Raw genomic sequence first — 25,790 nt, forward strand, 5'->3', positions numbered from 1 at the left:
TCAAGTCTGTGGAGACCACATCCCAAGCTGCATTAAGAAAAAGCCTAAGCAGATTCCTGCAATGAAGATTTTGATACAATAATGGTGACATATGTGTAACTGAGTGGACCCACCCATGTCTAGTTAAAAAGCAAAAGTCTGCTATTCTGTGTCTCTCATTCTTCTCTTCATTGGGTGAGGAAGAAAAGCACCCAGCTATTTTAAAATTCATGGTTCACTGACTGTATAGCCAGAAATAATGCCCTTTCCTTGTGCAAAAGGTCTAAAAAAGCTATGTCCTGATTTTTTTGAGGTTTGTAATTCATTGCTACAGAAAGCAATTTTCTTTCCAAAAGACTCAAAGGCAGCAGCAAGAGAGCAGATCCCCAGGACGATTTTTTAATGAAAAGGAGGATGGTGTAAGAGTTCCAGCACTGCTCCCAGCCCACAGCCTGTCAGTGCATGGCCAGGAAAGAACCTGAGCTTTAGCTGAGGAACTGGCTGTGAGGGGGATCAGGGTACCACAGTCGTATCTTACAAGGACTAAAACAGTCTGGCATACTCAGCTGAAGGGGATACAGGATGACTGCCAGTAACCAGGCAAGAGAAGAGACTGAAAATGATATGAACTAGTTGATATAAAGAAAATACTGCTACATGAATAAAAACCTATAAATGTTCCTGAACATAATCAGAATAGGAATGGAAATACTCAGTGCTCAGGGAGGAAGCCCAGCCTTCTCCTATGGATCAGACACCACTTCAGTGCTTGAAAACAAGTCAAAATCCACTCCACTCTACATTTCACAACTAAATCCATTAACAAAAAAACCCTCTTAACATTCAAGCTTTTCTGTCATAGAATCATTAAGGTTGGAAAACACTTCGAAGATCATCAAGTCCAACCATCAACCCAGCACTGCCGTGTTCACCACTAAACCATGTCCCCAAGTGTCACATCCACAGGCCTTCTGAACACTTCCCAGGATGGTAATTCCACCACTGCACTGGGCAGCCTGTTCCAGTGCTTGACCACACCTTCAGTGAAGACTTTTTCCTAATATCCAATCTAAACCTCCCCTAGCACAACTTGAGGCCATTTCTTCTTCCCCTGTCTACTGCTTTATAAATAATATAATATATAAATAAAATTAATTTGTCATAACCTGCCTTAAATGACTTTTTCTTAGCTGATGAAATGTACCTTGGAAATGAATGGTAAGAAAAAACCAGGCACTTGTCAGAACAGAATAGAGACAATTTTTGATCAGTGGTCATGAAAGTGTTTGTTTACAAAGAAGGCAAATACAATAGCAAAAATCCTTTTCAAATTTATCAGGAAAACCACAATAGAGGTTCAATTGTAACTGAATACACTGGTCTGTTCAGCAGAATGATGGACCATTGAGGAGCTCAGCCTTCATGGTATTCACAACAACAGAACCAAAAAGCTGAATCTACCCTGCCATGGGGGAATATAAATCACATTGCAAGCCTATAGATTTCCTATAGACTTTGGATAAGGTACTTCATATGTTAAATAACAGCAAGGGGAATCAACTTGCAGGATTTAATCTTCATTGGCCTAATCTCGGCTAATCCCAGGTGGTACCATATGTCAACTGGCAACACATCACCTTCCCTTCACACTGGGGATCTCCAGCTACAGACCTCTGGGTTCTCTCTTCCACTGATGGACAGATCCAAATGAAACCCAGACAACAAAAGGTTTTGCCTCCACTTTTCTAAGATTGCCTTGAAAAGCTTTTAAAGACCTATTTTCTGTAGCTTTTTTAATTATTCACTTTCAGCTATTCATTCAGTTAATATCACAAACTCATCATTACCTGGCTACTCTCCATCAACCCCCAATTCCTTCTTTCCTTCTCCTCCTCCCAGCAGCCAGAGCTCACCCCATTCTGTTTCCTTCACAGAGGACTCATATCCCACTTCCAACCAATCCTAATGGGACATCCAAGCTGGTGATATATCTATTAAATTTACCAACTTTAACTCAAAGTGAAGGTAAATGTGGGTGACAATTTGCTCTCTGTGCAGTAACTTTTTAAGAACTCTTCACTACCATCTTCATTTCTGTTACCAGCAATTGAAATTACTTAAGGTACCCTGAAAGAGCTTTTGTCCCCCTCAGATGGAGAAAACACATTCACACAACTCCAACCTCATGTTTTTTCCTGGGTATTTCTTCCCCTTTTAGCCTAAAACCTTTCACCTTTCTGAATATGGTCCCTCACAGAAATACAATCATGCCAGCACCTCCATCCTCTCTTTTTTACCTAAGTCCAAAGAGCTGCAAGAGATGCTCTAATGAAAAGTACTTGAGAACTGGCACAACAGTACTTGGAAATGCATCTTCAGGACATGCAGGAGAGCATTATTTCCTCTTGCAGGGGTAAGTAACTGCATAAACCTGGAATCTGAGGCAACCCAGGTGCTATTGTGCTGTCCAGATGCATTCAAACGTCAGTCAAATGAGATTCTGGAGAGTGAAATGACCCTCTAAACACCAGGAACAATACTGCTTCAATCTTTTCAAGTCTTATTTAAGGATGGCAAATGTGATGATTTGGAATTTGAAGAAATCTATGAAGTCTGAGGAGCTAGGAACTGTGATACATAACCAGCCTAAACCTTGAGAGGCCCGTCCAGTTTAATGAATCCTAAAGAAGAATAAACTCTGAACAAAAGCACATTGGATTTCTCATTATTCCAATTACTCTAGTTTCACCACAAATGTTGAATATGGAGTAGCTGCAATTAGATTTTTCTTCTGGTCAGCAAACACAAATCAGTTTATTGATCTGTTTACACAGCTGGAGGTTTGATTTGCTGCATCACACGCATCTTTTTTATTTCACTGAAGCTTTTTCTTTAGTAATACGTAAGGCTACATTCTACCACCACAATTTGCAACCCCAGCCCCTGGAGAAATGCATCCACTCTCCAGAAAACTTGCATCAGTTGACAAAACAGCAGTTTTAACTTAGCAAAATCCCATTAACCCTCCAAATTAATACTGCAAGGCACCAGCAGGAGGTTGTGTAGGAGCTGAGGAAGGTTGACACTGGTGTGTTTGGGGAGGACTTGAGTGCAGGACATGAAGTGTGCTCACATGACAGGACTGAAGCAATCCAGAGGAGATTCTGCCCATCTGCTTCCCTGAGGAGAGACAGAGAATGGCTTGGAAGGAAAATGCTCCCATCCAGTGGCCATAAAACACTGGATCAGCTAAACCCTATCCGATAGCCTTGCCTTTAATCTCCATGCTGCAACAACAAACCCTGCTCTTTTGTGGCACAACAATGCCACAAAAATGCCACAAAAATGAAGAGAAGTCACCAATACGTGCACTTCTGTTCCTCTAGAAAATCATTTCAAATGTGATGCAGTTTGAGTGTACAACCTCTGCTCCCTTTGTTAGACTGTGTTCATTCAGAAGGAAGAAGTTCTGGTGTCTTTCTGCAGAGAAGCACAGAAAGGTTTGGGTTGACAGGGACTTTAAAGATCATCTAGTCCAAATTCCCTGCCATGGACAGGGACACCGTGCACTATCCCAGGTTGCTCCAAGCCCCATCCAACCTGGCCCAAACAGTTCCAGGGATGGGGCAGCCACAGCTTCTCTGGGTAGCCTCTGCCAAGGCCTCACCACCTGCACATACCTTAGAAAAAGGTGGAATAGCCATATTTTGAGCTGAACCTCAGCAATACCAGTCAAATGACAACAGAGACTTCCTATAGGTGACCAGCTTTTCTAACAGCTGCAACCATGTCCTCTGTCTGAGACACCTGGTACAGTGTCCGGTTCAAAAACCTCACTTCCCCACGAGAAGATCCCTGGATACAGATTTGTTTAACACTGGAGACTATTGACCTCATGCTGGAGGGTGGACTAAACCTCCTCTGGAAAGTAATGTCTGTAACTCTAGAATTTAGCACAGTGACTAAAAACATGATCCAGCAGAATTTAAAAGGAAAGAAAAAAAAGGGGGGAGAGCAGAAGAGCTGCACAAAGCTGTAGAGGGATCTTCTGGTTAGTCACATGCAAATAAAAGAACCATCTGACTTCAAGCTCTGCTTTTAGTCTCAACAGTACCCACTGAAGGAAGGATACATACCGATTTCCTGACTCCTACTTAAGTTACATGTTGTTTCCAAGAGAAGAAAGACAATGTTTATGAGGAAGGTGAGGGAAAGGCCTGGATCTCCCTTGCCAGTCAGTTTTTACAAAAACATGAAGCACAAAGCATGTTATCACAGCTGCAAAAGATGGCTCTTAGGCCAAAAATACTGTATCCCAGTCCCACTGATACCTAGGATGAGTCTGGCTGAGCACTGCAGAAGTCTCAAAGCACCAAAGAGACTGAGAAGCCCCACAGCAGCACACAGATTCCTGCAGGGTTCTCCTACAGAAAACTATCTGATGTCTACTTTGAAGTTTCACAAGATAAAATAGATTTATTGGGAATAAGCCTGCCCCAACAAATAGACTGGGTTTAATGCATCCATTTGGTCAGAGGGTTATTATCCTAATGCCTTCACATCATGCCCTTATCACCATTTGCAGCAACGTTCAATGCCATGGGAGATGAACACATTTCTGTTGTCATTCCCATTTGATGCTGCACTCCCCATCGTGCAGGCACAGACAGCTTGGTTTGTGCAAGGTGAGCCAAATCAGGGAGTTTTTGTAAATTTTTCAGCTGGGCTTTTCAGCCCAGCCATTCCTTGGCATGACTCACCAGATAGCTGCAGAAGTAGCTACATCAACCCAAGAGAGCGACTGGAACTGAGTCCACAATTAGCAGCACTTCAACCAAGTATGAAACCCATCCCAGAGCCTGTTTTACAGCCTCAATGACAATGGGAGAAGCTACCATGGTGGAGAGTGTGGCTCTGGTCCCTCAGGAATGCCAGCTGCTGCTTCTGAGGGTGCACCAGCATTCCCTACAAAAGCATCTCCTGGACTTCTAAGCTACATAAAACACAGGGCACATCACCCATCTGCAATTCCAGCCCTGCTAGGTAACAAACTCAGGGGAAAGCAGCCTCCTTTACAATGCCTTAAAGAGCTCTCAAGTGTGTTATGTTTTATTCAGACTCAGGCTCTGAGCCTGGAGGAGGAGGAGGGGGAGAAGAAAGAGATCTTCCTCTGAGTGTCACTTAGGCTGGGTGATTGCGTGCAGCGATCTGCCCTGTGTGATTAAATCCCTTCACCACCCCTGCTTGTTATTCACATCAGCACAAAAGCTATTGAGGCGCCGGCCACGCCGGCATGTGGGGAACAAACAACGTGTTCTTCTCTGGTTTGAACAACCAACCCACCTCTCTCCCCTGCAGCTGATGCAAGCACGGACGGGGCGAGCGCCACAGAGAGCTCCCAACACGTGTTGGAAACAAACCCTGACCTGTGTGACTGCTGTGAATCTCCTCACCCAATAGCTGGACCCAGGCATGACTGGGAGCAAACGCTCCGGAGGCAGAGCAGCTTTCTTTTGATCTGCTGATCAAAATGAGCAGATTTTGGATACCAGAGCAGAGTTCCTGAATTTTACTCTGCCTTCCATGGGAGCTGCTGTAAAAGGGTCATCAAAGCCTGCACTGCAAACAAGTTAACAACTTAAATTTATTTTCTTTTCATAAAAATGACTCAATCTAACACATATGCATGGTGCTGAAGGCAGGGCACATCTCTCCAGCTTCTATTATTTTTCAGAATAGCTGCAACTTAAAATTCTGATGGTTTTGGTGGCACACAAGTGACAAGCTAGTTTTGAGAAGGAAATTAACTGGACTCGATGCTCTGACGTCCTTTCCAACCTTAATGATTCTAAGAAGGTCCCCAAGAACTCTCTTCATTGCATTACCCATTTATGCATGTTGCATAAATACCAGTCTTGTCTGATTTAGGAGATTCCCACATGACATCAGAAAACAGAAAGTGTCAACTCCAAAGGAGCAGGTTGGGGACAGGAACTGTGACACAAGACATAGCAAACCAGCCTAGGGCTGTGCTGGGGCTCCAGGAACACCAGGTTTGCACTGTCCCAGGCATAGTTCAGCCCCCAAACAATTGCAACGAGGTGATCAAAACCAACTGGTTCAAAAGAGCTGGAACAAGAAGTTTCCAATGAAAAGATGAAATGTGCTAAAGTCTGCACAGGGCAGATTCCCAAGCATTCAGCATTAATTTGTTGATGTGGGGAGGAGGAATAAGGGAAGGACGAAAGAGGAAAATACAACAGCCCTTTAATAATCCAGAGCATTATAAGTATGCGCAGCCATCTGGTGCGGTGAACTTCTATAACCCAGCTTTTCGAATGGAAATAGCCAGCCCATTTTCCCTGTACAGGCACTGAGTATTCAGCTGGAATCATGCACTAAAATTACAGCAGCTACAAAAACAATAAACACAAAGCTTTTCTCTCCAGCCAGGGGCAGCTCTTCTAAGTGCAATGCTTAGGGAATAGCTGTTAAAATGGGGTAATACCACATTTCAGCTTGGATCGCTTTACGTCTTTTAAAAATGTGTCAGCAAGTTACAGTGCACACAGGGAACTAACCACTACCTTGACTGAAAAACTGTCCATTGAGGAAGATCAGGGTTGAGACCTGGACTTGGAAGGATGAAGGTGAAAAGATGAGATCACCAAGTATACAATGCTGGAGATTGCCATGAAAACAGAAGAGTCAGAAATTTCCAAAGGCATTGCAGTAGCACCAGCTCCCAGCAGTATTTGCGGTAACTAAACTGGAAAATACCTTTCCCAGTCTGTTCCTAACATATGGGTATGCTGACATCTTCAGTGCTTTTATTCTCAAAAACTCAAATTTGAGCTGAATGATGTTCTCTCACTCTGAACTATTACCTTACGAGAGTATTGGCTGTGAACTGGAGCTGAAGTCAATATGTGTTTCTACGTACAAATTCAGAGTAAGAGCTTAATTAAGAAATGGTGGCTCCTGACAGGGAGGAAAGATCTTCCCCAGGGAGGAAGAATATCTTTCATCATGCTGATTAGTGCAGTGGTGGGGGGATGAACAGATAAGCTTACAACCTCCCACGTACACACAACCCCCTCCTGCAAGCTCCAAGCTGTCGGTGCACAAGCCCTGGGTGCTTACGAGGGAACGAGCAAGGGGGAGTAAATCCTAAGACAGTCTTAGCTGCCAGTCCAACCCTGCCCTGCTCCCTGGCTGGCACCAGCTCTCCTCTGCTGCCTACTGGACAGCTCCTTTAACCTCCTGGAGCCCAAACACAGCACACAGATGAATCACAGAATCATAAAATATCCTGAGCTGGAAGGGACCCACAAGGATCAAGATGAGGAGCTGTGCTGCAAACACCAGCAATGTCCAAACCCCAGCTGCCCCACTGTCTGGCTTGACTCTCCTTTCTTCCTTACAGTCACTCTTTCAGTTTTAATCAGAATCCAACCCTGGCATGGTTTCAGAGGAGGTGAAATGATGCCTCCTTCATCTGAGTATTTCCCGAAAGCCCAGGTTTAGTGCTTCCCAAACTAGGCGAGTGTGGCTCAATGTCACTCCTGGTTTTCTCTCAGAAAGCACTGTTTTGGGTAGGCAAGGTGGATATAACCCATTTTAAAGTAAACAAAACATCAGGAGACACTAAGTAGGCTTGCTTGGTTAACCACAATTCAGTCCTGGGTCACTGGTTTATAATTGTCTTTCCGGGCACTATTTGGGACATTTTTGTTAGAATTCAGAGCAGGATAACTGTTCTGGATCCCATTCCAATACACTTCTCTGTATTTTCTTCTCAAATTTCTTTCAGCATCCCAACTATTCAGTGATGGAGACAGAGATCCTGCTGAAAAACAAAGTATGTCATTGACACTGCAGCCAACTGCACATACACAAGGAGGAAAAAGGACAAATCAAAAATTCCTAACTTAACACATTCCTAATTCTGCAGCTATAATCTTACACCAACATGATCTTTTTCCCTGTTAAAATCCTACCCTTTTCTTACCTACATTGTTGAGGTATTTTTCTTTCCAAAAGAAGATGAAAACATTTCAGTTTGCTATGTGGAATCACACTAACTACTGTTGAGCCTGGTTCAAAAAGACTGTGGAGAAGATCCAGGTGAGAGCTGCCAAGACAGCCAGGGGTCCTGGACACACAGCCTTCAAGGAGGAAGGAGCTGGACTCGTTCAGCCTGACAAAACAAAGTCTAAGGGCAATCTAATAGCATATTACATTTATTCAAAAGTAGTTACAAGGATTACAGAGCCACACAGCAGGTCCAAACAAGGGGCAACAGGGAGAAGCTGCACCTTGGAAGGTCTGTATCAGGAAATAGCAGGGGAAGGGTGGTGCAGTCCTGGAAAAGGTCACCAGGGAGGTGGAAGATCTTCATCCTTGAAGCCCTTCAAGACTCAGGAAGACAAAGTCACAGCCAACATGATCTAGTGCTGGGAACACTCTTGTCTCAAGCTGAATGGGATTAGAACTCTCCAAAGGTCTCTTGTAACCAAGGTTTCTACTACTCAAGTGCTTCTCCTCCCTGCCCCCAGCCAGCACTGTCATATCCCCTCCACAGCAGCAGCACATCCCTCCTTCCAACACATATCCCTGCCCAGGCTCCATCTGACATGCTTAACAGGGTCAAGTGTGCCATGAATGTTTCAGAAATAAACATGTGCTGATCAGCTCTGGGTAAATTTGGACAGATATTCAATTACCTTTCCTGCAGGAAAGATGTGCTTTAGTTCTCTCTCCTACTGAGCCACTGACTTTATAAAATTCATAGCAACTTTGAGTCCTGCACGTTGCTCAAACTGGGTTGACACCAACCTTAGAATTTAAATAGTTAATTCCAGAAGACTGAAAGACAGCACAGTTCCATAAACTTTGCTTCCTTGGGAAATCAGGGTGAAGGCAGGGCTGCAACAAACACACAAGGATCATCCAATCCATCCCACAGTCCCCCAAGGATCCACCCCAGATGCATCACTCCTGACAGATGACTGCCTCACGTGTTCTGCAAGACAGCTTCAGAAATCCTCCGGGTAAACATTTTTTAGGAACAGGAGACACCAGTGTTGTAAAAAGCTCAGTGTGAATCTTTCTAAGTGCCGTTTAAGGCTCTTGTTTGACATAATCTGGAAAAGAGATTATTCCTTTTCCTCTTTGAAGCAGCCTTTTACATATTTGCAAACTTCTATGACAACACATTCTCTAGGCCAAACAGCCAAAAATGTTTTACTCTTCCGGACACTGTGGTTTTTTGACTCACAATTGTTTTTGTTGACCTTCTGTCAAGTCTCTCCACTTGGCCCGTGGTGTTTTTGAAGTCTGCTGCCCAGAAGTGTCAGAGCTTCAGCTTGGCATCTGCAGCAGCCACTAAACACAGCAGGCTCATACCACACACTGCCTTTCTGTTCATACACATCAGTACATTCACCTTTTCCCACAAGTATGATACTGCTCTCACATAATAGTTTGTGATTCATAGACAGATCCTTTTCTGAGAAGCCAACACCTCCTAATTTTCTGTTCTTCACCTATTTTTGTACACTAACTTACTTTTATTTAAAAAAAAACCCCAAAAACTACACCTGCTACTGAATTGCTCAAATTTGATAGGGCTATCTGGAACTCAATGCCCTTTGCAGCCATTCCAATTCAATGCCACCTGCAAATATAATGAACATAGCTGCACCTAAACTGGGTTGGTCAATAAATCCTCAAATACCTCTGGACCTTTGGCCATTTCTAGAGAACCACCATCACTACATGTTCCACTTTGTTGATGAGCCACTGGTAAGTAAATGCCACTTTTAACACAGCAGGTTCAGGGAAATACAATATTTGGTCCCCACACTTTCTGTGGTCACAGTTCATTTCCAAAAAGGGAGTTTTCAGAGACCATGGAACAATTTCATGAAAATAGCTGAAGATCTCTCCAATGTCAGATCCATCCTTGCCAAGCTCCAGTGCTAAACACTGGAGGTATGGGAACTCCTATAACTTTGGAAGAGGACTTTGCCATGAAATTATTTTACATTCTCAACCAAGTGTCAAGTTTTCCTTAATTTTGCAATATCAGACTCTTGAACAAAACAGTAGCTGAAGAATGCCACCAAGAATTCCTGAAGCTTGTAAAGCTAAAAGCAAATGAAAAAAAAAGATGAAGGACTGAGTGTAGAGAGATAAGAAACTGTAACCCAGGCACTCCTATCAGCACTGATAAAACAGTATATAAAGCCTTCTGAATCATCCCAGCTGTAATGAGAAACCTTCCTCACATCTGAGCTACATAATCATTCTCAAAATGATCAGACTATTAAAAAGTCCCTTAGAAATTACTCTTCAGACACAGACAAAGGTAGGAAACACACTGAATCAGGCAGAGGAAGGGGAAGCAGAGGTTAAATGATTTGCTAAGAAGCTGTTTGTTAAAAACAATGCATACAGCTTGCTCAACACTTATTCTGCCTACCAAAGCAGAATAAGAAGATATAAGACTATTGATAAAGGGAAGGAATCTTGACCAAAGATCCTGTTTTTGAACCTAAAACTAACTTAAACCAGCCTTGAAGTTTGGACTTGGGCCAGGGACATGAAGAACATGCGCAGGGAAGCAAGGTGAAAAGCTCAGAATGAGGAAGACTCTTTACTTCATCTGAGGAGGACTCTTACTTCGTCCCGGAGACCCCTGCCCATGACCACCAGACAGCACTGCACAAGCCCAACGTGGATGTCAACGACTCTTGGGCTCATTGTAATACCAGGCGAGGCTGGGCAGGGCTGGGTAATGAATATGTATAGGTATGTTGGGAAACTTAATGAATATGGAACTTGTAACCCGATAAATACCAAGCTGAATGCAGCTGTCAGCACACACGGCTTTGGAGGAGCTATCCCCCCATGCGTCCCAGCGCTGGAATAAACATACCTACTGTACTACTTATTCCAGTAGTGGACTCTTTTCTGCATATCAACACAAATACTTTTATCAGAAAGCTCAATTCCACCTTTTGTGAGATATAAAATCAGACTCTTTGGTTAATCACAGGGAATGCCTGCCTGAAGCACTGGTGCATTGGATGTGTAGGGAGTACCATGATTATGGAAGTTCACGAGCTGTAGACACACAGCCAGGCATGGGTCCACACCAGCACTTTGGGAACCCTGCAGGAACAGCAGGTATCTCTTAACAGCCACCTCCAGAACGTTCTGCCTCTCCTTGACTTGCGTGAATGGCTCTCATGTCACCAATCAACACTAATCTGGTGCATTAGTAAAAGCTCAGTTTTCAGGAAAATCTATCAAAACATCCAGTTAAAAAAACAAAGGTATTGGAAAACATGCCTCTTTTTTCTACCTTGTCATTCACTCAGGGCAGCAGGGGGGCGGTGAGAGCAGAGAGAGAGAGGAGCTCATGCTCCAAACCAGGGAACTCAGATGCACCACCACCAGTACAAGCCACCCCTTCCAGCTCCCAACAACTAACCCAGTTCCCTCTGCCTACAGCCTCAGAGCTGCAATTGCAATCTTGTCAGATTTAGGGATTTCAGGGATTAGGTAAAGATACTGCCAAGAAAACCTCTGGGCTTAGGAAGCACCTTTTTAGCCCTCCAGCTCAACACAAACAGAAATTCCCCAGAACAGTTTTTGCAGTTGAAAAGAGATTTCAATTATGTGATATTAAAACCATGACTTCCTACCTATGCCAAGCATGCTGCTTAACTCCTCCTTCATCACATCCCAGGGCAGGAGCACACTGCAAATGCTAGGGAAGTCCTAAATTCCAGTCAGAGGAAATCTGAAACATCTTTCAATGCCAGATTCTTCCAAATATATCAGGTTCAATTGCCTCTCTCTAAGGCAGGGTCAATTACAGGCCACAAAGTGATTTGCAGCAAGGTACATGTTCACAGCCCTTCCCCACAGAGCCCAGTTTTGATTAAACAAAACTGGCTTTTAACCTGCAGCAAGGCAGCAGCTGGAAGTACAGCCAGGTGCCAGCTCTGCAAAAACTCAAAGCCTCAGCCTGGAGCTCAGAACAGAGTTAGGAAGACGCTGTAATTTTCTCCAGAGTGCAACACTTTTACAGCTCCGCCCTGAAACCTCACTTTAAAAACGTTTTATAGGTGCCAGTCACTGCTCCTTGTGCCCCTAGAGCTGCAATGCTGTTCTGGTGTTGTATTTCCATACAATCATCTGGGGCCTCAGGTCCTCAGCAGAGCAGTCCAGCAAATCCATCTGAAGCAGTGCAAGATGTTACCCCAATCCACTCACCCCACAACTTGGGATAAAATTCCCATGTGTGCCACAGCAATGAGAGAACCAGACAAGGGCTCACACCCTGCTCAAGGGCTGCACCTGGCTCAAGCCCACCTCCAGGAGCAGCTGAACTTCCAACACAGACTTCAACCCCATGGTAACCATTTCCAAGAAAGGGGAGAAGGGGGCAGCTGCTCTGTTTAGGGACAGGTTTCCTGCAGGTTGCAGCTCTTCCCACTGCAGAATTAACACACATTCTCACTCTCTGAATCTTGGTCCTCAGTCAGTGAGTGTGCAGTCGCATGTCTTGCCTCAAAATGCACCTCCACTAAGGTATCAGAAAGACAACACATCTGAGGCACAGCTGGAAAACCACGGATTCTGTCAGCCAAAGGTAAGAGAGGAAACGGCCTAGGCTATTTTTAGGCAAATGTAAAGGAGTAAAAGACACCAACGGTAGCTGATAGATGAAATCCTTTCTGTTAATAATGTGTATTCTGTACAGAGTCAGCTTAATATTCTTTTTTACCCTACCAATGTCCCTTTATTCCTACATCCCTAATTCTGCAGAAATACTATTCTACCATTAAAAGGATTTTATAGGGCCTGCAGATGAAGGAATGAAAATATATGTCAAATCACAGCACTGCTGTAAATCCTTTCCCCTCAGATGTGGCTCCTGCCTTCCATCCTTATATTACGTGCCATATACTGTGCACCACTTCCCCAAACCCAATCTTTCATCACAAAAATCTTAACCAAAACACTCAGCTGTTGCCTGTCACTCTGCCTTGAACCTACTGGTATGGACAGCAGCGTTAAGGAAAAAGGGCTGTGAATGAAATCACTGGGAAAAAACCCACATTCCTCTTCCCCATGGAGATTCCTTCCCTGCTTTCTTTGTTTCTAGAGGCTTTGAGGCTTAGACAGAGTTTCCACCCTGTCCTGATGACAAGCACAATTCTGTGAAATGGAAATGGCAGATGTAGGCAGAGAAAGATCATCCCTCTCCTTGCTTACCCTGCCCTAGCATTTGGGGTTCTCCTCACTGCTGTGCTGCAACACAAGCTGAAGCACACAGTAAAAAGGCAAAAGGAGTGATTTTGAAAAAGGTCCTTGTGACACCAATTCCACTGGAGGAAACAACCTTCAAAAAGAACCTTAAGATGCAGCCAGAGGGAGGGGAATTGATTTTCAAATGTATACACTGGTTTCAAAGCCCTTTCACAGGGAAAGGTGTTTCTTTACCCTTAAATAAAGTGTTTACCAATGCAGCATGCTGAGTTTTTGCAGGAGCATGGTCACTGATACATGCAGGAGGATGGGAGGATTTTTCAGGTTCTAACTGAGGTTATCACGTTTCCAAAGATGTCCCTTCCTGCAGCAGGAGAGATCTGGACAAACACTTCAGCTGCTGAAGATGGAGCAGCACAAACACACCTATCCTCACACCCACTGAGCTGGTGCATTAAAAGAGAAGAAAGAGCAGAAGCCAAGGGAAGTCCATTCATTGGGCTGGCCTCGGTGTTCTGTGCCTGGTTTGGAGAGGAGCTTTCATCCTGTTCAAGTGCTCCAGCTCTTCAAAGGAGAGCAGAGTGCCCTTTTCAGCAGAGCCCTGCAACTGCAGCTCGCCAACACTCTCGTTGTTCTACTTCAAAATCACCGCTTTCACACAGCCATGTGAAATGCAAAAGCACATTCCTCTGTAAATTGATGGGGTTTTACTTTTTCCAGGCAAAGGGCTCAACAATTTATATAAAAAACAATTCTTCCCTACACAGGAAAAAAAGCTAGCTCTAGTTTTTAGAAAAAAAATGCCTGCATTACTCTAAGAACAAGACTTTTGTAAAACACTTCTACCATCTAATGTGGCTCACAGGAAAAAACAGCAGCTGCTCTAAGTAAAAAGCTCTTTCTTCCCCCACGAAGGCTAAAAAGTCCCAGAGACTTGTATGCTCATGCCAGTAAGTACTGAAAATGTGTTTTAAAACCTTGCCTTCAGCTGCCCTGTCCCTGTTTTCCTTGTTACACTATATTCAACAGCTTGGGCCACTCAAACTCCAGGGAAAAGAATGGAAAATTGGCCACCCTGCTGCTTTGAAATCTCTCCTCTCTTCTGGCACAGACATCAGAGGCCAAGGTGATGACTGCCCTGCAAAAGCATCTAATGGGTCTAAAGACCATCTTGGCACAGCCATGGAGGGCAACACTGTGTGTGTGACCTTCTGGGGACCCCACAAGCGAGGGGTCCTGCTGCATCCAGACCCTCCCAGGCACTGAGCCAATGGAGAACTTCCAGAAGAATCAGGTGGCTTTGCATTGAGCTCCTCTTAGAGCAAAGGGCAGCTCTACAGTTTGTAAAGGTAAATCTTCAATAAAGGGAGGCACCTACCAGCGTTTCTGGCCTCTTGTACATACATGACTTTATCTCCTGCATTAAAATATATATATATATAGGACCAAGGGAGCATTAGAGGGCAGTGGTGCTTCTCTGTTCCTGGCTATATTTTAACCTTGCTTTTATTGTTTTCCCAAAGACATACTCCAGTCCAATTTCAAGGAAGCCAGGCTGCCTTACTGCTCATCCTAAACAGGAGCTGTACTACGATGAGATCACCAGAGACAGAATTTCCCTCTTTCAGAGCAGTTGCTACCCTTTAACCAATTTAATTAGCACAAAACATATTACTCAAAACTTGATGATACATAACATTAAAGGTATGAACTGCAGGAAAAAACATGGACACATTTCTAAGGCAAACTAAGTATAAAATAGAAAATAAAGGTAATATGGTGTGAAATACTTAATTTTTTTCTAAACTGGTATATTTTGATAAAGTGGTTGTACTTTTATCATCAAAACAACAAAAGACTGATTTTTATTTTTAATTACATAGGCATATGTAATTAATTTTAAGTGACCAAAAGTACAAACATGCAGGAATCTCTCCAGGACTGGAAGCCAGCCAGACCTGCCACAGCATCAATGCAAAACTTACTGCATTGCAAAACTTCTGTACAAAGCCTCATCCAAAGTTTCAGAATGCTTGTCCTACACTCACTGAACTCTCCTGCAAAGTGATAAGGACTATGGAGAGATTTTCTGTGATATGCAAATATAATTTTTTTCCTCTCCTATAGGAGATCATTTTTACAGTAAAATACAAGTATGCAGAATAGAAAGTTGAGGTGCCACTATACATTTCCATCTGCAGCTTTTAGGGGAAGTAGGTTACCAAGAATAATTACAGTTTCTTTTTGTTGCTTGTGCCTTTTTTAGATTAAGTTTGTCATTTGATAGGAAATCCAACCACAGTCATCATAATTCATAACACAGTGACTGATCAGTCCCTCTGGGGCGGGATGGGCCATTCAGCAACCAGCTCACAACTGAGTCACAAGCAGTCTGGGTTCAAGCTCTACCATATTCTCTCTCAAAACACTGAATAAATGCAGGAAGTTAATATTAAAATTTGACAAGCCTGTCACCTGTCTCCTCCATTATGTGTCACAAGGGATTTGAGGGATTACAAGTCCTCCACAGCCTTTTAACCAGCCCCCACAACGAAGACAATTAAAAGGATACTTTGGAAATGCTCTGCAGACATGCTTGGGTAAGGACTCATCCTGTAAGCACACATCAGCTGCCTTGGAATGGCTTTATTTTTATCTTGCTTTCAGCCAGGTAGCACAGGTAGTTTGTTTGCTAATGCACTGCCTGTACTTTCCGTGCTTCCTGCTTCTGCTATCAGCTGCAGGCAGGAAAAACTGCTTGGAGAGAAAGTGGTTTGTCTTTTTACTCACACAGACTGAGTCTGTTGTTACGGGAACACCATTCATGCTACTCATCCAGAGTAACTTGGTTTTCCTGTAACTAAGGGCATTCTTCCAACCTGAATCTATCCATACAGGGTCTGCAGAGTTTACTCAACACCTACATATAACTTGGTGCTTTAAACTCCAAGTTAGGGCAGAAGATCATAAAGGTTCTGAATGTTCAAGGAGAGAAAAGTAGAAATGCAATGCACATACAATTTGCAAGTTAGGCTTCTCCTTTGGCTCAAAAATCTGTGGCTTAGGGACTTCTTTATCCACACTTGGCACTTTTTTGTGTCATTCCCTCCATCAGTGTGTCTTCCATGAATTTATCCAGTTGCTCTTCAAATTCAGGCAAACTTCCAAGGTCCACAGCCCTCGTTTTCATCCTCTGAAGAAGTCTGTATCATCAGAGACTGTGAAGGTTTGTTAGGGAACTTTCTCCTGCTGGCTTTAAGGCAGAAGGGAACAGATCCTTCAAACTTCAGGTTTTGTCTTTCCCTATGGAACTGACCATGTATTTCACATTTGTGCTTATCAGCAAACTGCTGATCCATGCGAAGGCCACTATCACAATACAGCTGCAAAGTTCCTTCAAGAGATTTTGGTGAGGATTTTTATCAAAAACCATTGGAAAATCTAAGTCACACAAAACCAGATCATCTCTCCACAGGCTGCTAAGTCTCTTGCAGAGCTCCTACAGACTTGCAATGCCCAATTTCCTTCATATATCAAGCATGTCCCTCCTAACTGCCCGTTTATCAATGCATCCACTTGCACCACTATTTAGAACAAGCTTTTCTGGTTATTTGATTAAGACGTGTTCCCACAGCGGCACACACCAACCTCACCCACTGTGAGCATACCACAAAAAGCTGATTCTGTTCTACGAACAGGAGAACAGCCTATGAGAGAAATGATTTGCCCAGATCAGATTTCAAAACCAGAACAATTCATACACCTCAGCTAAGTTTCCCAATTTATCCAGAGCATACATTATCTTCCACTTATTCCAGCAATTTTCCCAGGTGTGTAAAGCAACATAAAAGAACTGGTATTCAACAGAAGGAGAAGCTTTGAAACAGAACCAGAGCAAGCCTGTCCTAGCAGGATAATGATGGTCCAATCTTCAATTCTGCACTTTCAAATTCAAAGGATACTAAGAATGGAATTCCAGCTTTATTCCTCAGTCGACTTTCTAAGCTACAAAGAGATCCCAGAAATCAGTTTTAACTCCAAGATTTCAATTAAAAATTAAATTAAAAATATGTCCAAACCTTCTTTTTAGTAAGTTCTAACAAAAACAAGTGAAAAGGAATGATTTTTCAGCAGGCTACATCCAAAGCAGCGTCAATAGCCCACCTAACCCTTACTCAGGGTGCTCAGGAAAAAAAGCACACCATGTTACAAAGCCAGCTGTCCTTCCTTCCTCATCCTAGCCATACTCGAAGCAGTTCAAAAAGTACAGAAGGAGATACAAGAGATAATCAGAGCAGTGATGTCAGCAGTACCTGAATAACCTATTGTGGGAGACCTCTCCTATTGATCTGCTAATGGCCTCTTCAAACAGACCTCACACTCCAGGAACAGGAGCTGGGGTAAGAGGGTCCCAGTCAGAAAGCAATTACATTAGCTGGACTTAGGATCACTTGTTTTTCCAAGAAAATGGAGCTGCTTCTCAGGTCATCGTGCACCTCCACTTTTGTTTCTCTTTCAATACAGCTTTGTCCTCTGTGACCACGTTTTGGGGCCAGACCTTTCAAAAAGCAGGACTCTGCAATGAGACTCAGGGCACTGCTGCTGCCTGCCATGGTACAGCTTGAAGACAGCTCCCTCCTTCCCCACTGGAAATGTCTGAGCCACATAGCCCAAGCTGTCAGCTCTGGACATTGTACTTCACAGGCTTCTTTCAACATTTTCTCTTCTGTTTCAGATCCTCAACTTTCAGATTACAGAGAAGAAAAGCAGTTGTTCCCATGAAACCTCTGCATCAATCCAAGACAGATGCTTTTGGCAATGCACTTGATTATTCTGCCCACTCCTGCTCCAAAGAAACCAGGACTCAGAGCTCCTGCCATTCCCATTAGCCTGTCAAACTTACCAATAGCCTCATTTCTGACATCTTCCCACTTCTTCCAGTGTAACACACACAAAAAAAGAGCCATTTTCTGTGAACATCAAAATACAGAAGCATTTAAAAATCCAGAAGATGGCTTTAAGAGTGCTGGCAAGATTGTGGGAAACACACCAGACACCTTTAAATCTCTGGCTCACTTTGTTTTCTCCTCAAGTTTATTCACAAAATGAGCAGCCTCTTTACTGCATCTCCTGCCAATACATGCCTACAGTCAAGCACTGTGCAATTTAGGGGCATAGGCTTAATTACACTGGTAAATTAAAGCACCCATTTTCCCTGGCTCTAGAGGAACAGAAAGCATCCAGGCAACAGATACAGGCTACTGGCTGACACATATTTGCCTTCCAAGCAGTAAAACATCGACATCTTTTCAAAACAATCACTCATGTCACACACAGGATCCTTAACAGCCTCCTAAAATGTGTAATTTGTGGTGGCATAACAGGTAAAATGCCTCAGGCTTGTGCACTGACACTTTCAAAATAGAGAGTCTAATGCTTTCTCTGTGCCACATGTGCTATCTCTGCACGTATAACATACAAGTCTCCAGTGGCCTAATTGCAATCCACAATATTTCTCAAAATCAGTCTGTTCTGGCACAAGGACCAGTGGACATCAAAGTAAATTACCCCAGGGAACCTTCAAAACACTCAATTCACTCTCTCCAGATTGCCTATGGCTGCACTGAGTTTGATCAGGTGATGAGACCTCCTTCAATTGTTAATTTTTTTGGAGGAAGGGCCCTAGTCTGTTCGCTCATTCTTCAAACAGAAGCCAGCCCATACCTTTGATTATGCACACTGCTTTTCTACACATGCTTTTCAGTTCTGTATTTTTATCCAGAGGACACAGACCTGCACTCAGTAGTCAAAGGCATGGAATGGCAACGACATGACAGTAGCAACACTCATTCCTACCAGCTGGTTTTTGATCAGAAGTATCACAATAATATTAAGAAGTGTTTAATTTCAAATTGTTTCTTCTGAAGAGCAAGAAGCACCTTCAGGCCCCACTATCATTTACAGAATGCCTAAAAATTATCCCCCAAGACTCCTCTTTCCATACTTACCTATGAAAACTATACTTCAATCCTCCATTTTCTCACATACCAAGCTCAGGAGGCAATGCAGATCAATTTTTGAAATAATCACATCTCCAGCAAGTGCCGCTTGCCTGCCATAATCCTGTCTTTCAGCAAAGCTATTTTCCATAATACACTTGGATTTCTATCAGAAATCAGGCTAGTGCCACATTTCAAACACCCTGGCACAAGTTTCAACTGCAAAGCCTCAAGCAGCAGCTTACCACAGCCAAGGTCTCCCCAGCTAGAAACCCACAAGCATCCCAGTTGCTCTACAGGAAGTTTCCTCTTTCTGTGCACACATTTTTAAAGGAGCTTGCTACACTGCACTGGGAACAGATAGAAAATGGGAAAGGATTTTAAAAGCCAGAATCACAAATATTTTTTTACCCTTGGTAATGTCACCACCCACAGGACAGCCAGCTTCTGGTCATCACAAAGACCCACTTAGGGAGAGCTTCTTGCTTGACTACCCCTCACCACACTCACCTCGCCTGAGTAACTGTACTTTCCCTTCAGGATCTGCCGGTACAGGCGGGTGCGGTTGTCGTCCTCAAAGGGCATCGTGCCGCTGAGGAGAATGTACGAGATCACCCCCAGCGCCCACATGTCCACGGAGTTCGTGTAGGGCTTCCTGACCAGGATCTCAGGAGCAATGTACTCCGGAGTGCCACACGTGGTTTTCATCAGGCAGTCATCTCCCTTCTTCCGCGCGCTCGCCAGCCCAAAGTCCGTGATCATGATCTTGGAATCCGTTCCTGGGTGGTAGTACAGCAGGTTCTCCGGCTTCAAGTCCCGGTGGGTGATCCCCAGCGTGTGCAGGTACCTCACCCCATCCAGCACCATCTGCAGCACGCGCGTGGCGTCCCTCTCGGTGAAGGAGCCCTTGGCAATGATGCGGTCGAAGAGCTCTCCGCCGGTGGCCAGCTCCATGACCATGTACACGCGGTCCTGGGTCTCGAACACCTCGATGAGCTGGATGATGTTGGTGTGGCGGACGCGCCGCAGGACGCTCAGCTCCGACTCGCACACCTCCCGCCCTTCCCGGTACTTGGTCTCGATCATCTTGATGGCGTAGGGCTGCTTGGTGGCCTTGTGCTCCACCCGCACCACACGGCTGAAGCTGCCCCTCCCGATCAGCGCTTTGATGTCGTACTTGGCCGTCACTCGGGGGTCGAACTTGGCGCGGTATTTGGCCACTTTGTTCTTGCGGGGCTCAGGCTGGTGGGCGGGCAGGGGGTTCCCGGGATAGGGGTTGGCGTGATGCGGAGGGGAGGGAGAGCCAGCTTTGATGACAGCCCCGCAGTCATCTTTGATGAAATGCTTGTATATGTCACTGTGGCCTGTGTAAGGTTCGACTTTTTTAACCAGGTCTAGCTGCACATCTTTGGGGGGCTCGGGAAGCACTTTGCTTGTCCCACAGCCCATCACTGACTGGTGTTAATTCCCTATCAAGGCATGTTCCCAGGGGAGCATCAGCAGCAACCACATCCGGGGCAATTCCCACATCTGAATCTTAGAAAAATAATGAGAAGAAACAAATAAAGAGGAATCAAGGTAGTAAAGGTTCAAATGGAGGGGGAAAAAAATTAAAACAACAGGGCCATGCTATCACAAACTGAGGATTTGGGATTTTCACTTCTCCCTACTATAGAACATGCACGGCGTTCTGCTGTTTTCATCTCAAGTGAGGGAAGGCAGTGCCTACAAATGCCCAGTCATGGTCAGAACAGATGTGTCCATGGAAATTACACAGTATCTCTCTTTGTTAAGGATACTTTGTTTTCCGCTCCCTGCTGAGCAATGAATCAGTCACAGAGCAGTTGAGGCTGCATGAGACTTCTGGAGGTCTTTTTGTCCAGACACAATTGCTTAATAAAAATCAAGTAAAAGAAAAAGTCAATCATTTTCTTTCATTTTGTTAAGGAAGTTTTAACTTCCTCAGTCAGCAGCGAATGCAATCCTTATAGTTCTGAGTTTTCTCATTAGAAGGTCCACAGAGTACCTCAGCAATTTGTTCACTTAACACATCTTCCCAAGATTTTCTTTATATTCAACTTGTACACTGTCTTAAGCCTCACACTACTTTCCTCCTGGGGATCAATGGAATAGCACAAGAGGCAGGGAATATGGAGCCAGAGCACACTGGTTTTAAGGTGCATTCTACCACTGAACTTGCTGCAGCCCCTGCTAAAAGGGAGGTGCTCACTTACCTGGAGCACCTTTCAGTCAGCAAGCCCTGAGAAATCAAGGTGGGCTTTCACATCTTTCAACAACCTCAATTTTGCTTTATTTTGCCTCTTTAGGCACCAAGTGGCACTTCTGGCTTTCCACATGGAGCTGCATATAAGAAGTAGAATTCCTACCAGCTGTTCCAGACTAGGAGCTCTTGCTCATCACACTGTATCCCAACAAAACCAAATGAGCTGCACTTGGGCAAGTCTTTATGTGCTGATTAAAACAATGTGACTGGTCAGGGGATGGGGGAAGCCACCTGTCACTGGGCGGTTTCACATTTGCCATTTTTGACTCAGAGCCCATCAACAGGTGCCTGAGCCTTCACAGGAGGCTACAGAAAACATTAGCCTTGGAAATGTGATTTTAGGTCTTACCATCACCAGGTGTACCTCCACTCACACACCACCTCTCCAAGCAACTACTCAGCATGAACAGCAGAAAAGGAACCCCAGCCAGTCTTCCATCAGGAGAAGCAGGAGGAGAAATAAGAAACGTTTTAAAGGGACACACAGAAGAAGTTCAGGACTCTACATCCAACCTGGAAAGAAAACCAGGCTTTAGTTAAGATTCGATTTCATAATCGAACATCATCAAAGTAACTTCTCAAGGCAGAGGCCCTCCTGGCAGCACCCTGAATTCAAACAACCCAGCCATGCACAGACATGCCTGTAGTAGGGTGCAGGCAGCAGAAATAAAAAACAACTTCACAGAAAGCTTAGCTAACTTTCACCAAGCACTGCCCTGGAGGTGAGGCTTCATTCAGATTAAAGCACCATGACAAAAAACTAAGAGTTCTGGCTAGTGCTGAATAATGCCTCCCATGGACAGTTTTCCCAGCATTATTGAACCTTAAAGCATATTAAGTGACAGAGAAATGGAACGAGAACATCCATAAACAAGACTACTACAGAGTAATTCAACATGTAGAGAAGGACTTGTGTAAAACATGCCACCTGTAAATAAAACCAAAGAGAAGGACCAAACACTTGAAAATATCATCTATAAATCCACTAATGGCATTAACTGAGGTCTGGCAGCAACTCCGGTGTGTCAGTAGCTCCTCCTTGTACACTTAAGCGTTCCAGTGAAGGCTACAGAAGCTCAGAGCCGCACACCAGACTCAGCAACAAAACACTTAACTCAACCTTAGTACAGGAAATGCTCCTGTGCAATAATCACCAAGAACGTGGGGAAAGGAACTAAGATAAATGGGGAATTACAAGCTCTCTGAGTGGGAAATCACATACTTGGCAGGTGGCAAACTATCTGGGTGGCAAACTATCTGAGCTACGGCTGGAAGTGGTGGGAAGGAACATAGGATTTATGCTTCTCCCCTTGGCGATTCAGTTCCTCGCCTACCGTCTCACTGACACATCTCAAATGTGCTTCTCACAGCCTGACATAAACCCGACACAACCTGACATTCCCAGTGCAAGGCCCTGGTGGATTTCGGAATGAAAACCTGGGGCTGGGGCTGCTGCACTTGTGCCAGAATCAGCCAAACCAACCGGGATTTCCAAAACTCTGTTTTCAGAACTCATCCCAACCCAGGCCGTTTGTCGCCATCCTGGAAAGGGGACCCAGGGCCGGGCCGGTGCCGGGAGCCCGTCCCGCAGTAGGTTCGGCTCCAGGCCTGCGAAGCACCACACCCGCCCCACTGAGGGGACACTCCGGGACCGGACAGGGCTCCCTCCCCGGCCCGCCCGTCCCCGCGGCCCAGCGCCCCGGGCAGCGGCAGGGCTGAGGCACCGGGGCCCGCCGCGCCCGCGCCTTCCGGGCCGCACCGCCACCGCCCCAGATGGAGGGAGGAGAAGGGAGGGGAGGGGAAGGGAGGGGAGGCGAAGGCGGGGGCGGAGGCGGAGGCGGAGCCGGTGCCGGGCCAGGCGGTCCCGGGGGCACCGATCCCGGACTCACCTCGGCCCGCTCCGGCCGCGGCGCGGCACCGCCTCCTGACGTCATCACCGCGCGCCGGGGACGCCCGAGGGGCGGGGACACCGCGCGCGGCGATTGGCGGAGGGGCGGGGGCGGGGCCGAGGGGCGGGGAGGGTGGGGCGCTTTACCGCCCCCTGCCGGGGCCGCCGGCAGCGAGCGCCCGCCCTGGACCCGCCCGGAGACGGAGACCGAGACGGCCCCGGCTGCGGGAGCGTGCGGGGCCCTGGGGCCTCGGCGGTCACCTGCGGCCTCTCAGCCCCGCCTGGGACTCCTCAGCCCCGCCTCGGACCCCTCGGTTCTCTGGAACCCCCCCAGCCCCATCCCGGACCCCCCAGCCCCGTGCCGGACCCCTCAGCCCCGGGCCCCCTCAGCCCCACGGGCCCCTGGAACTCCTCACCGCCATGGACCCCAGGGCTCACCCCCTCACCGCTCTGGCCCTGCTGTTGCCCACAAAATCGGGTTCGTTCCTCGGTGTGCACCGAGCCCACAGTGACGCGTTCCAGAGAGACATCGACTGTTTATTTCAGAGCTGCCCCAGCCGGGGTGCTCGGTGCTATTCCACAAAGCCAGCACACCCCACCGCACTCTCCCTGCCATTATTTACACTGAGAAGTTCAGGCTTAGCGATTTCCCAAGCACAGCCCCTCTATTAAGATTGGTTAGTAATTTCCATAGAAATCACGTAACTCCAGGTAACTTCTGCTCATCCTCAGGGGAAGGCACGGTCTTTTTGACCCGTGGAGTGATTTTTAGTGCTACAATGAAGATAGCTCAGCTCTAGGATACATGGACATGGAGTATTTTGCCAAGTTAGCAATGTTTACATGGACAAACACCAACATCTTAGTTTATTATATCCCTAAATCTTGTTAGTTTCAGGATATACTTGAGTGAGGGATGCTGGCTGCTGCCTGTTCCACTGATTAGGTCTCCTTTTTTGCTGATTAGGCTTGAAAGTATACAAAGGTCTTACATTAAAGAACATCCTGCCTTAAGATAATATTGACTATTCCCCATTTTGCAACACTGGGACCCTCTTCAGCCCCATGGGCTGAGCGGTGGCCCCCTGCCAGGGACGATATTCCTGCTCCCCATGCTCCTGCCTCGGAAGAGTGGCCACAGTGCCTCCTCTTTGGAGCCAAATTCAGCTCTGACAGCTCCCCAGCAGCGCCTTGGAGCCCGCAGCCCATGGAGCAGCTCCGAGGGCTCCCCGCTGGGCTGCGGGACTCTGGAAAAACATTCTCTTTGCAAGAGAATTGCCCGGAAGCATTGGTCCTTTTCCTTGGCAGGGAAAACCCAGTCCCAGTGGGATAGCTCTTGTGCACAGCAGAATAACGAGGCACATTCCTTTCTCCTTTCTTTTCCCCAGCTACAAAGTGCCACAAAACCCGCAAAGTTTGCTTGGTAACTGCCTGTGGACTTTCTTCCTCATATCCTTTCCTCATCCTCAAACAAAACACTCCGCATCCTGGCCCTGGATGACCTGAAAGCAGGGGGATGAGGGATGACACCTCGCAGGAATGCTGACAGCACTCCTTTCCCTTGGGGACATACAAACACGACGCTGTCGGGCTTGTTTTCCAGCCTGTCACGTCATTCCCGAGGCGGTTCAGGTGGAGCGGGACTATTTTCACACTCCTACCATGCTTTTAAAAATAGCCGGGTTTATTTTAATGCTCCTGGGATCTTCGGCTGTTTAGAATGATTAGTAAGTGATAATGTAGTAAAAGCTGTACCTGCTGATGCACATTATTGTCATCAGCTTCTTCTCCGTGTAATTCCCCATAAGGCGTGGAAATGTGTGAGGGTTGAGAAGGGGCTGCCTGGGCTGGAATCGAGAGATCTGGTGAGTTGTGCAGTTCTCTGCAAGGGAAACTCCCCACTTCTTGTCCCATACAGGAATGGTACTGCTGGTATGTTTTCAGCTCTCTAATCCCCTCGCTTTCTTTCTGGAGATGTTTCCACAGCCACACATCCCCCGCACTGTCCCTGAGAGGTGGCTTAGCCTGTGTCTGACATGCAAAACCTTGCACGTGTCCCTGTTTAAGTTGATCCTGTTATTTTAGGCTGTTTCTCAAGGTCATCCTAGCTTGGTTCCACCAGCGTGTTCCTCTCTGTCATCCCGGCTGATGGGTGTAGAGCAGTGGGCTGCCTCACCTTGGCCACAGATGCTCACACAGGGATAAGTGCTCTGTAAGGATGCGTTTCCCTCAGGGGATGCATCTTCTATTAGTCGCTTCCTCACAGCTTTGTTTCCTGACCAGCCTCATGGGAACACTGAATGAGGCAGTTCCGGGTCCATCACCGCTGAAAAATGTCAAAGAGCCAAGAGAC

At 45.8% G+C, this 25,790-nt stretch overlaps 1 protein-coding gene across 1 annotated transcript in view; it reads right to left on the bottom strand.

Annotated features, from left to right (window-relative positions):
* PSKH1 (protein serine kinase H1) overlaps positions 1-23,456 on the bottom strand; it is a 31,035-nt gene extending 7,579 nt beyond the window's left edge. Inside the window, exons 1-3 of the mRNA XM_082290046.1 lie at positions 23,439-23,456; positions 21,899-22,062; positions 19,776-20,801 (exon numbers count right to left, since the gene is read on the bottom strand). Of these exons, the coding sequence (XP_082146172.1) occupies positions 19,776-20,714 (939 nt within the window). The 5' untranslated portion in view covers positions 20,715-20,801; positions 21,899-22,062; positions 23,439-23,456. The remainder of the gene's footprint in view (positions 1-19,775; positions 20,802-21,898; positions 22,063-23,438) is intronic.
* Positions 23,457-25,790: the final 2,334 nt, after the last annotated feature.

This window comes from Coloeus monedula, assembly GCF_965178545.1.
Source record: "Coloeus monedula genome assembly, chromosome: 13".
Taxonomy (NCBI): domain Eukaryota; kingdom Metazoa; phylum Chordata; class Aves; order Passeriformes; family Corvidae; genus Coloeus; species Coloeus monedula.